Here is a 13555-nt window from a genome sequence, read left to right on the forward strand (position 1 = left end):
TCCTGGATTCCCCTGTATGTCCCAGTCCCTAACTGTGTTTCGGAATGTAGTCATAAACTTCCCTCGCTTGGCAAGAATAACCAGTTTAAAGAATGTCTTTCCTTCGGGTTTTTTGAAAATCAGCAACCAAAGACAGAAGAAATAATTCTTCTACTCATCAGTAAGGGAAGGCTACAATACACACTAACCCTCCACAAAACACAACGAGGTGCAAGATCAACTTTGAAACTGTAGAAAATTGGCCTTAATAGATCTGTTGCTCATGGAGTTAACTGTGTACTTTAGGAACACTTACAATTTCAGATGATCCTTTGTCGAACGGAAACTCAATTGTACTGACTTTCCCCTCAAACTGCGGGATCTCTATATCTTCATCTTCATTGGGGCTCTTAATTTTTGCTATTATTCTGCCAACTAGATCAATTCCAGTGTGGTTGTTGTATTCATCCTGTAAGTAAAAAAGACAAAAACCCAGTTAGTTTGGAACATGAAACGAAATAAGTAATCCATTTATATACTGCATTGGGTTTGCGTGGCAAAGCGCTGGCAGTGGCGGGGGCAGGGGCCTCTGAGGAGAGGCCGGGGCTGCCCCATGCCGGACATGGCCGGTGCCAGCCGGCTCCAACCGACCCACCGCAGGGCACGGCTGGGCCCCTCAGCCCTGAAATGGTGGTTCCTCGGGGAAAATACGTTTAAGACAGGGCAAAAATGCACAGGCAGAGGAAAAAGGGAAGAAAAAAATAGGAACAGCAGAGGGAACACCAAGGTGAGAGAAGAAGGGCGGGGGGAAGCACTCCAGGTGCCAGAGCAGAGACTCCCCTGCAGCCCGCGGGGAGACCAGGCCACAGCCGATGGCTATTTCCTGAAGGACTACGGCCGGTGGAGACAGCTCATGCTGAAGCAGCTCATGAAGGACTGCAGCCCACGGAAGGACCCACACGAGAGCAGGGAAACCGTGAGGAAGAAGGAGCGGCACAGAGGAGCTGCTATGGACTGACCATGATCCCTGTTCCCCATCCCCCTACGCCACCTGGGGAGAAGTAGAGGAGCCCGGACCAAAGCTCAGCCTGGGAAAGGGCAGGGCAGAGGGTGTTGCTTTACTTTTTTTGTCTTTGTTTCTCACCGCTCAAATCTATTTTAAGTGGTGATAAATTAAATTAGTTTTCCACAAGTTTGAGTCTGTTTTGCCTATGGTGCTAACTGCTAAGTGACCTCCCTGTATCCCTGTGAACGTTCAAAGTTCAGGAAACCTTATTTTTTGTAATACAAGATTTCTAAGAGAAACTGTCTCCTGGAAGAAAAAACACAGAGAGAAACATCTGCTGTATATCTAAGTGTTTTCCCACTAAATCTATTCTTAAAACATTTTTTTCCTGTGGCAAAGAGAAATGGGTTTCAATTGACGTGCCTGACAGCAAGGATTGTATTTTTTAGTTTTGGGCGTCTGTATGTAAATAAAATAAGATGCACCTGTCATATACTGGAAATCACTGATTTCCATCTTTCTTGTGAAGTTAATCTGCAAAGAGATAGCAGCAATGCCTTACAGCAAAATTCAACATATTTTTAGCGGTTTTATATATTTGCCTAATTATGATTTTGTATTAAAGTATAGTTACCATTACATGGAGGTATAAATCCTTGACCAGTGTACGGCTAGTAAGAGTTCGAACATTGGAAACTGCTGGAGTAGCTGGTAAAGGATCAGGTAACAAGCGTACAGGGTCATTAGGTACAACTTCAACTATAATCTAGCAGAAAAAGGAGGAAGAATAAAATAAAACAAAATAAAATAAAGACCGATATAATTCACCGCAATTCACCTGAACACATGGGTTGCTCAAAAAATATTGAAACAAATGCACATGAAATTTACTGACAATCTTGAAATAAATTAGCACGACCATAAAACAGTTCTACTAGGTTGCAAATTATGCAGCTCTGTTATTCCACAAAATTCTGCTTAGTTATAAAAGCCAATGAAAACATATTTTGATCATCAACAGTTTGAAATCAGAAACTATCAAAAATAAAAAAAATCATTTTTGCAAAGCTTGCACGTGAAAGTATTTGCATTCTGAATCTACAACACAATATTTCTCCCAGATGATTCTGTATTACATGTTCCTGGCTACATGTAATTAATTATAGATTCAAACCTGGTCACTGTTGAGCATATTTGTCTTATCCATTGCAAAGGTGAACTGGATGCTGTAAGTGCCCACTCTCTCAGGAACAACTTTATCCCTAAATAAATGAAAAACAAAACCCAAACAAAAGCGAGTCAATATTGAAGTGACAAGTATGTTAAGTATGCAAGCAATTCAAATTCTGAGTAGTACTCCAAACTTTAGAGAGTCCTGTTAAGGCATGACATATTTTAGTACTCCTCATACTACTCCTCCTTCAGCAAGAATACCATGAAAGTTTCCCAAGAACTAGAATAAGGCTTTTGGAAGCTTGGATGAGGAAAGTCTCCTCCAAGAGTTTGTCTCTACTAGCCGACAGGAAGTTTGTTGTGGCCCTATTATTCAGAAATCTACAAGTCTACCTCATTTCACTTTCCATTCTATGAATTTTCATAAAGCTTCTGGAAGAGAGCATACAGAGGTTGAGATCTTTGGCTTGAATTTACATGAAATCTGGGTAGCCAATTCCTCCTCCTCTTCAGAAAGTGTGCAAAGTTGGGTAACTTGGACCAATGTCCAAGAGTTTTCATTCTACCTTACAGCTTACAGAGTGCAGACTACTGGCAAAGAAGCCCTACCATCAAAACACAAAAGGAAGACGGACGCCTGCACTTCTGCTGCTATAAACAGAACTTCACCTAGCAAGGATGGCCACACAGCATCCAGAAGACTGCTGCAGTGTTTAACAAGGGATGGCAGTGACTTCTGAAGGCTCAGAAACTTTTGAGAAGACGCAAACAGTCTCTAACCAAGATTCAGATGTTACTCCAAGAGGATGACTTGTGGCACACTTGGTTAATTGGTTAATGAGATTTTTGTTTTCAACATAAAGCATTTTATCTATTTTGTTAGTAACATTAAGCAATCTGTTTCCTCTTATTTTGTTTGGGAAGGAGTAAGATGCAAGATTCCTTGGAACGCTTAACTTGTGAAAAACAAAATCCCAAAGCTTTACCTATTTCTAGAATAGGCCATGACCTTTCCTTTTTGTATTTCATGCAGAGAAGAAACAATTCTACCTCTTTTCTGCATTTTATCTAGGTTAAGATTGAAAGTAACATCTGCCTTGTCGGGATGCATTAAAAAAATCTGAGTGGTAAATAATCCGCTAAGGATCTCATGGCTGAACGCCATCTAACTAGACATATGCTTTAGAAAAAGAAGAAATTGCACAATTGTTATGAAAACCGTAAGACTGCGTAATGGTATCCATGTTACTGATTGGTGTTAAATAGATGAAAACCATCCGTGACTGCCAAGGACAGGGAAACCTGGGAGAAGCCAGGTGGCAGAGAGTGCTGGCACAGAGACAGGCAGCAATGACTAGTATGTACTTTCCTACAAGGGCTGCTAATGGGTAGTCTCTGCCTACTGGCTGTTCTTTCAAATTTTTCAAAAAGGTGGGGAGTTTTATTTCTAGACATTTGTGAACAACTAATACTACAGGTACTAATGTCAAGATTTTAATAATTCCATATTCAACTCTATATAGGTTAGTTTATATCACGCCGATGACCATAGTGCTTTTCACAGGAGAACATTTATTAGCATGACTACACACTGGCACATTCATTCCAGTTTTCTTTTTCTGGAGTTACAAATACATGACGCAGAATGCCTTGTTTTGATAACTTTTCAGGGAGTTCTTATGTTTTAACTACACCTATAACTGAGAGCTTCTCAGAAAGAACAAGGTCACAGAAATGCACCTCATACTTGGTGGAAGTCTGAAGGATGTGGCAGCCGGGCACCAGCTTATAATGAGCTCTAGTTCTGCTGAAGACACCATCTCTGAATAAGTAACCCAAGGAAAGAGCACTAAACCGACAGGGCCAAGGTCACGGTTCAGGGTTAAGATACAGCTACAAAAGGTATTAAATCAGAGTTAAGTTCACTTTGTCCAGCCTGCAATTCCACAGCAGTTGAACGTAACATTGAAAAGACTTAAGGAATGTTACTAGCCAAGTGACAAGCAGATGCTGTGGTCCCTTCGTTGCTAGCATTTCTCATCATGTATTCTAATACATTATCCTAGTCGCCCTTCTTCTCTGCTTTCAGGCTCAACAAATATAAAATGAATCTAGGGAAGAATTCAATCCTCATGTTCATTGCATCTTGCTATTATCTTTTACCATTTTGTAGCACTGTATCATACTAAATCTGTAACAGATTGTTATTATCAAAATCTAAAACTCTTGTTTCTATTTCAAATTACATATATTGTCCAATAAGTTGCATCAGTAATTATAAAACAAATGCTCCTATACCTGAAGTAAAAGAAGCCATCTTCTTTGTCATCCTTCACTTTACTACAGCTAAATGTTGTAACCTGAAAGGACAGATGCAAAAAATTTAATACAATATATTGAAAGTTAAAGTACCTTACTTGTAATTTGCTAGCAAGTCTTAATGATTTGCAGTGCTGACAGCATACAGTAATTCAATGAGATAATCAATAATTTATTCTTAATTCTCCAAGTCTTTTCTTTGCAAATTTCAGGGCGGCAACTTTTAATAGCGTCCCTGCTATTTATTAGTTAGCTTCTGCAGAGCAGTAACATTTTTGTCCTTACTATAAGCTTGACATTTGAACAGTCTGACATCTTGTAACAGGACAGATATTGACAAGCAAATATGACTGATATGTAATACTTGTTACTTAAAAACTAGAACAGGATACCGTTCCAAGTTAAGTGAAGGAAAGTTTCTAAAGCTAATATGTTTTTCCTATGCTGGCATTTTGAAACCCATTTTGAAAATGCATTTTGATAACTTACATCAACTGGTATCCCAGTTCCGCTGCTCTGTCCTTCCCACATTTTCATGGAAATCCGTGCTGGATTAATATTTTTAATAACGTTGTCATCTTCAGAAAGAACACTAACCATAAAATCTATAGAATGAAAGACAACATTTTCTCAAGATTATTTTTATTCACAATTACCAAGTCCAAACTCCAGGAATTTCTGTGTCTCCCTCATACCTAAAGGAAAACCACACAAAACCCGCATTCCAAACAGAACCCAAACAACAAAAAATTTAAAACTGGATACGGAAAACCTTCTCTTCCTCCTGTAATTAGACTAGGTAACAATCCTTAGAAAAAAACCACATCTACTTTATCCAACGACTGCTTCAAAAATATCCTCGAATTTCCCAGGTTATTCTTAACAAAATGGCAAGCCAGGCTGCTTCTTGCTCTCAGGGAAGAACAATCATTAGCTAGTTAAGAAGCTGATTCTTCCTTCAAGGACAGGAAATCCACATCTCCCTCTTCCTTCACAAGTGCTTTAGCCATTGAACTAATGGAAAGGTGCAGTAGTGGGAAAGAGACTGTACCAACACCCCTACCATTTTCCCTATCTATTAGCCACACTGTAATAAAAAAAAAGGACTCAGAGTATGAATCTGAAGCTGAGTTTGGCTATTTCTTATAGACTAGTATCATGTACTGAAATCTGTTAGAAGTAGGAGATAGGGACATGTTTCACTCCTCCATTAGCTGTTGACTGGTCCTGCAGTCAAAATACTTGCCATTTTATATCCCAATCTGAAACATTCAGCTTTTCCTATATACTCCATCGAAAGTTTAGTGGTCCAAAGGAAATGGAATCCAAATGAGAATAAAGCTACCCTTCTTCTAGTTGAAGTAAGCACTTTGACACTATGGTTACAGGTGGATTTCATGCATGTAACTGAAGCTGCACTGCTCACGTAGAACTGAATTTTGCACTTTAAGGATCTAAAGGTCCTTTCCGATTCAAACCACTTTGTGATTCTGATTCTATAGTATGCTGCTTCCAGGGAAAACTAAAATACCTTGTGAATTTAGTCAAGTTCATAACACTGTACGGAGTATTTTAAAGAACAAAAACTCTCTTTCCATAAAAATTTTAGCTTATCAAGTTATCACGGTATAATTGCTATCTTAGAACATGAACCTTCTTTGGTCAAAAAACAAGCCCCCATACCACAGACCTCATATTTGTGGGAGTTATTCTGCTTCTCAACTCCTAGTACTATAAATAAATCCTTTTTATTCTAAATTTTGAATACATGTTGCAGGTACTTCACACAGGCTTGGGATACAACAAATGGATTTGTATGAAGCAGATTTTCTGGTTTTGTCAACTTTGAGAGGTTTTTATCATCTGGGAATCTGGAAGTATTTACAAAGGAGTACAGAGAATAGGTGGGAAAAAAATCAGATGCTTGCGCTGAAATAAAACTGTGAAACAGCAACAGAACTGAAAACTCTCCTTAGATAGACAACTTTTTGCGTGTTAAGTCAACCTAAAGGCATGGGAAAAACTGAAATATAGGAAAGACAGTGTCCTGTAACAGCCTACTTTAAGAGTCTTTGGTTAAGGAACTTGCTGAAAGCTCTCTAAGAAGCCAAGTACTCTATATCAGCAGGATCACTCACATTCACACAGTTGTCCACTCCTTCAAACACTTTTGAAAGACACCACCTTCCTGTACAGAAGTCGCGTAGTTCCCAGCCTGCTCCCATTTCTACATTCATCCATGTACCAACTTAATGATATTCTTTATATACCTTCCAACAACTGCCCAGTACTGAAAACACACCTACTGATCAAAAGCTTCCCTGACCTCTCCTGAAACTTTTTGAAAACTACATCAGATTTGCCACCTTAATTTACTCCTTTCAAACAAAGGCCAAATTAAATAGGATTAGCACATCAGAGTTAGTAACTTAGCAATTTCATGCCTTAATTAATTTATAGTTCTTAAGTGAGTACTACTCAGTATAGGAAATTTGTTAGTATTTACTTCATCAAATAGGTCTAAAAGTCATCTACCGAAGATTCAAATGTGATTTTTAAACTTTTTTTTTAAAAAAAACAAACAAGGATGAGATCAAATGGGAAATAAAATTAGTTTGGAAGCTACTTTACTCTCCTTCACAGGTACCACTGACAAAATACAGCACGCTTCCCAAGTCTCAAATGTTTTTTGTTTTTTAATTTCTATAAATTGTTACTGAAGTATTATTTTGCCTTCCTTATTATGGTATTACGTAATTACGTAATACATTACTACTAGCTTTCTATTTAACTTATTTAGACAGAACTTCAGCTTTCTAAACAATATCTTTGTGTCATGGTTCCGTAGTGCAAATGGTGTTACTGCAAATTGAAGACAAATTTTTTTGGGAAGAAGAGCTAGTAAATTTGCAAACTTCACTGACAAATTCAAGAACCACATCTCCCATGGTTATCGTAAAGAAGACTTATTTCCTGAATTCATGGAATTAGTTAGAATAAATCCCTTATTCCTGCCAAAGTTTCCTTACAGCAAAAACCAGAGGTTTCAAATTCTGTTTTGCTTTTAGCAAAAGATGTTTCCTCATTGCCATAACTTGTTCTTTATCTGTTTTGCTTATTGGGAATACTACTGGGATATAAAACATGAGATGTGGGTTTTTTTTTTTCCTTTTATGACTCAGCAGCCTTAGTTAGAAAGCAAAGATCATCCTTTTGTGAACGAATACGGCAAGAGAAAAGAATATTTTGTACTGGCCCTGGTGTACTTCTGATCACTTTTTAGTTCCTCTTGGCTCACAGGTGGTCTATAATTTCACAGCTATCTCCTTTGTTACTATTCCACAGAAAATGAGATGAGGGAAAGCATGCATGAACTAGCTCAGATCATCTTTTGGGAAGATCAAAAACTGAAATATGGTATTTCATCAGGAACAAAAAAGAGATTCCATAGTTTTACCATTTATAGACAAAGCCAATAATTTGGAACAAATAAATAAGTGGTCTTTTGAAATGCTTTCCAAAGATGAAGTATCTTTTCTCTCCACGTGTTACAGAGGCATCTCAGATATGGCGGTTACAAAGAACTGAGACAAAACAGATCAAAAAAAAAAGTAAGAAAATATATCAGGTGAATCATCAAAATAGTTTTTCATATGTTTAGAAAGCTCTGGAGTGATTGGTTTCCACCAAAGAATCCTTATAACTTACCGGTGAAGGTACCTCCTGCTGGAAAAGAAGGATTTTTATCATATTTAACATTCAAGCGGACAGGTTTCTCAGGATCGGGCAGGACATTGAATGTGATTATAGGACAATCTAATGTGGTCTTGTTGTATGAGGCTTTAAGCTGTAAAGTGTGCTCTCCCCTGAAATATACAGAAATTATAAAAACTGTTATTAGCTTATTAATTTTCCTTTAATATTCATTAGCTTGATCACGTTTCATTGTCTGTCTGTAAGACACTAGCAACTACAGCTTTAAGTTGCAGAAGACAGTAAGGTGGAAAGCAAACACAGCTAATTAAAATGCTGTCTAAGGAGCATTGTGCTTTGATAGTTTCCAAAGAGTGAATCTGGGTACAACTCACATCTAGCAAAGTGGACTGCAAGTATGTAACAACTTCATTGCTATAGAATAACTCTTTTTTTTTTAACAGTATGAAAAACTTGAAATTTAAGGTTTTTTTAACAGAACTGGGAAAATAATATTTAACCGAATAGAGGCTGTACTCCCCAGCGAGTTTTGATTATGGAATGACACACATGATGTTACCACTGAGCACACCTGTTTCTAACCTCCAGTAATATACTGATAACTACTATTCATCTTCCTTCTACCAAGATGCAGGCATTACACACTAAACACCATCAATAGCATTTAAAATAGATTTTCTACCAAACGCAAAATAATATTATGGGTCAAATCCTGCAGATATGAATGCAAAAATATTAACTGCCATGAAATATTTCAGAAGTTTAAGAACAAGCACTTATTGCTAGCTTCTAAGCTACCTAAAGCCAACCTAGTCCTGTCAAGAAAAGCTCAGGGATACAAGTAGTGGGTTGCAGAACTGTGAACATGAGGAGGATATTGAAATAATGAAAAGTCAGATGAAAAAGTGAGAAAGTCAGACTTTGAAAAGTCAGATGGGACATATGAGTGTAAGGGGAGCCAGGGTGACTGACATGAAGAGGCAGGAGCCACAGCACACATCTGCAGGAAATGAGACTTCATTAGTTCTATGGCAAATAAGAAAAAATAAATACATATATATTTAAAATCCTTTTGGCTGCTCTACTTAATCCTTTAAAACAACGGTTAGCACACAGAGAAGTGGAGTTCCAACACTCCCAAAATGTGTTCCCACTTTGAAAGCACAGCGTCTAGAACTGGTCACCCAAAGCCTGTACATTTCAAACATTTTAAGTGGTTTATGACAGCATCTGCACTAGGAACAGGTTGACAATTATAAGCTGTGTTTTACCATGACTGGAAAAAACAAGATTCAGAAAATTAGAGCAGCAACTTCTCAGAAGACCAAAAGAAGCAGCTATTGAATTTTTTTTTCAGCTAAGCACTTCATTTCTGAAAGCTCACTATCTGGCCTTCCATTGGCATACAAATAATAAATGTCTGACCTCAGCTCTAGATTAATTCTTGGTATGTATTTTATGAAATGCGCAGCTTAAATAGATCTAGCAAGCGACATTTCAGAATTCAAGTTTTTTTCCACATAGTTTTCACTACTTACCTAGGCGCATGAATACTAATAACTCCCAGGTTAGCCCTACCATTTTCATCTGTTTTATGTTGCTGGTTCGAAGGTACAATCTGTCAAAAAAAAATTTATTTATTCTTTCAATGACACAGAAGGAGTATCAAGTCTTAGAATGAAATGTGTATCTCATTTGCTTGCATACTGTCTTTCCATTTGAGCAATAGCTTTTTTGTATTTTTACACTCTTAAGTTTGGGAAAGATACACTGTTATGAACACAATATTGAGAGGTTTCAGAATTTTCTGTCAGTTTTTGAAGACAACCACTTTATCTGGACTAGGTTATTTTTGTTCATTACTATGTTCAAATATTTGGTAATGTTATTTCTGTAATAGCTACTGATGCAATCATGTCATCCACAGCACACGTTAACCTGAGTATATTTTCAGATTCTAAAACCTCCTACAAACTATTCCCTTTTACAGTGTTTCTCCAGTCTGTACAAAAATTCCCGGGTAGCAAAAAATTAAAGAACTATACAACTGGAGTAAAAATAACTGAAACATCCGTGTCTCTCTTCCCCTTCCCCCATTCCAGTCCCACTGACAAAAAATTTAAGGCTGTTAGACAACTTAGAGAAAAGTGTTATAAGTCATGAAGTACACCACCTTATTTATCAAAACTTAATGAAAAACCAGAACTAATCTCTATACCGTAAGAAATGGCATTTAATCCAATGCTTCTTGTCAGTGATGTTTAGGATAATAACACAAATTCACAGAATTGTTTTGATTGGAAGAGACCTTTAAGTCCAACCATCAACCTAACACTGCCAAGTTACCACTAAACCGTGTCCCTGAGCACCATATCTACATGTCTTTTAAATACCTACACAAATGGTGACTCAACCACTTCTATGGGTAGGCTGTTAAAACGCTTGACAACCCTTTTGGTGAAGAAATTTTTCCTACTATCCAACCTAAACCTCCCCTGGTGCGCTTGAGGCCATTTCCTCTTGTCCTATCGTCAATTACTCGGGAGAAGACACTGACCCCCACCTTCCTATAACCTCCTTTTCAGATAGCTGTAGAGAGCGATAAGGTCTCCCCTCAGCCTCCTTTTCTCCATGGCTAAAAAACGGCAGTTCCCTCAGCCGCTCCTCATAAGACTTGTGCTCCAGACCCTTCACCAGCTTAGTTGCCCTTCTTTGGTCACACTCCAGCACCTTAATGTCCTTCTTGTGAGCAGTCCAAAACTGGACACAGTATTCGAGCTGGGGCCTCACCAGTGCTGAGTACAGGGGGATGATCACTTCCCTAGCCTTGCTGGCCACACTATTCCTGATACAAGCCAGAATGCTATTGGCCTTCTTGGCCACCTGGGCACACTGCTGGCTCATATTCAGCCGGCTGCCGACCAACACCCCCAGGTCCTTTTCTGCCAGGCAGCTCTCCAGCCAATCTTCCTCAAGCCTGTAGCACTACATGGGGTTGTTGTGACCCAAGTGCAGGACCCGGCACTTGCCCTTGTTGAACCTCACACCATTGGCCTCGGCCCATCAATCCAGCCTGTCCAGATCCCTCTGCAAAGCCTTTGTACCCTCAAGCAGGTCGATGCTCCCACACAACTTGGTGTCGTCTGCAAACTTATGGAGGGTACACTTGGATCCCCTCGTCCAGATCATTGATAAAGACATTAAAGAGAACTGGCCCCAATACTGAGCCCTGGGGAACACCACTTGTGATCAACGCCTTATAAATCTCCTATTTACCTGGCACATTAATTAGGTCTGATTTTAAGTCCTTTGAAGTCAATATAAATTCTACTGTTGACTTAAAGGAATTCTCGCTAAATCCCATTGTTAGAAAATAACTCCCCTTTAACTCACTGGTGTTCTTCAAGATGTGTTTTCTATGTGCACCCTGTCTTTGCAGTACTTACTTCCCTGGCACTGAAGTGAATTGTTATCATTGACAGTATCATTAAGTCATACTTGCCTTTACACAATAATTAGCAGAGAAGCTATCACTTCATTTCTTCATCAAGTACAACTTTTTGAAACTATGGACTCCAGTGTAGCAGACAGAGAATGCCTATCCTCTCAAAGAAACAACTGTGAATCTTAAAGAATACTAATACACTCTTAAAGTAAGCAGAAGCTATTTCTTCTGCAAATATGTGTGTATGCTACCTTAGCCTTACCTAAGAAATACCTTATCACTGTATCAAAAGAACCTCAGATAACAGCTTTAGAGTTTGGAGAACAGCAAAGGAAGCCAGGGATACATTCTGAATTCTTCTGTAATGAATTCCTCTCTAACGAAGGGTATCAGCTTTTTCATTGATGATATAACACAACAATGTCGTGCAACTGTTTGCCATTATCTGAAGAGCGTTCAGCATTAAATTGTCTCCCTTTGCTACTTTCAGCACAAATTTCAGGAGACTAAGTGTCTAGTGTCCACTTACACAAAAACAACGTTTTTGAAATACTTGAAGTGGGCGATCTTCTTCCAAAATTATTTTATTTCCAAAATCTCATGTCAGTAAGCTAAAAGAATGAAACTACATCAGGGAAAAAATTTGTGAAAGTTTATTCATAATGGGTCAGCTACGGAAGCATTAATTTATCCTACTGTGTCACTAGAGAAAGGCAATGGCCTAATGTGTGCCTAATGGTTCAAATGGAAGACAGCACTGTAAACATATACTAAGAAATAACAAAAATTGACAGACATTTCATAAACTCTTCTGAAGAGTATATTCAATTCAACAGAATAAGTCTGTATTCGAAATTACTGTACAGCACAGAATGGAAAGTTCTTTATTTTTACAGAAACCCGTGCTTTGTACATTTCCATTATTGAGCTGCATGTAGGAGTTCAGAGTGTTTCTGTTCAGCCATACTCATTTAGTTTTGGACCTGTAAGACAGAGAATGGAGTACAGGAAGCACATGCTGCAGAATATCAGGCTTAGGAGACTTAGAAGACGGGATGCAAAATATAGGCAGACACCTTATCTGAGAATTTCAGTTCCCAGAAGCTTCTGATTTCCTTTGGGAGACTTTGGCGAGACAGTTCTCTAAAGAGGTTCTCCAAGATACTCATGAATACTGATCCGATGTCTGTTTAGCAAAGAGCAGTTGGTTGCTCTGCTAATGTACAAAAGTAACTTTGATACCAGTGTTAAGCTCTGGGAGAGTGCACTGTAAGAAGCACATTATAACAATGATCCACTTTGGCTTTCATAACATTTTCTCCTGCACACATCCCACTTGGATAAGGAGCATGCAGACTTCCTAAGACATGCTGCTAGTCATCTCTGGTGGACGGTATAATGTCTGAAAAGACACAGCATGCCACCACAACATCTCTTTGATCAGGCAGCACAACTACACAGAGTTACTGTCAAGTTTGTATGTTCTCTCAAGAACAACATAACCAGAAGCATCGAGGAGTTGCAGCTGCCATCATAAAGGCAGTAGTTGGGGCAGACAAAAAAAACCCCCAAACTATGAGGCATACTTCTGTGGCAAGAGATTTAAAAAAGCCAAAAGTGTTCAAGATATAAAGAAACTTCCTTAAAAAGAAATGCAATAAAAATAAGTAATAGTAGCGTAGTTAAACTGGGGGAAAGGTGAGGCTGTGACACAGTTCTTGAGGGGCGAGCAAAAGAAAGTTCTTGGCTGCTGTTGGTTCTGAGAGTACTGAAGGACACAAATGCATGGCAAGCAGGAACAAAAAGGGAACAAGACCAGCCCTGTATGAAAAAAAAATGTCATGTCCAGAGGTGAATGAATACATCCTGTATTGATAATGTACACATTCAATACAAAAGTCTCTGCACCAAAAGTTAGG

The 13555-nt window shown here is 38.5% G+C and overlaps 1 protein-coding gene across 1 annotated transcript in view; it reads right to left on the reverse strand.

Annotated features, from left to right (window-relative positions):
• SMCHD1 (structural maintenance of chromosomes flexible hinge domain containing 1) overlaps nucleotides 1–13555 on the reverse strand; it is an 84998-nt gene that overhangs the window by 15719 nt on the left and 55724 nt on the right. Inside the window, exons 31-37 of the mRNA XM_074576780.1 lie at nucleotides 9730–9809; nucleotides 8186–8343; nucleotides 4967–5082; nucleotides 4457–4518; nucleotides 2160–2247; nucleotides 1620–1751; nucleotides 296–448 (exon numbers count right to left, since the gene is read on the reverse strand). Coding sequence (XP_074432881.1) covers nucleotides 296–448; nucleotides 1620–1751; nucleotides 2160–2247; nucleotides 4457–4518; nucleotides 4967–5082; nucleotides 8186–8343; nucleotides 9730–9809 — 789 coding nt within the window. The remainder of the gene's footprint in view (nucleotides 1–295; nucleotides 449–1619; nucleotides 1752–2159; nucleotides 2248–4456; nucleotides 4519–4966; nucleotides 5083–8185; nucleotides 8344–9729; nucleotides 9810–13555) is intronic.

This window comes from Larus michahellis, chromosome 2 (assembly GCF_964199755.1).
Source record: "Larus michahellis chromosome 2, bLarMic1.1, whole genome shotgun sequence".
NCBI lineage: Eukaryota > Metazoa > Chordata > Aves > Charadriiformes > Laridae > Larus > Larus michahellis.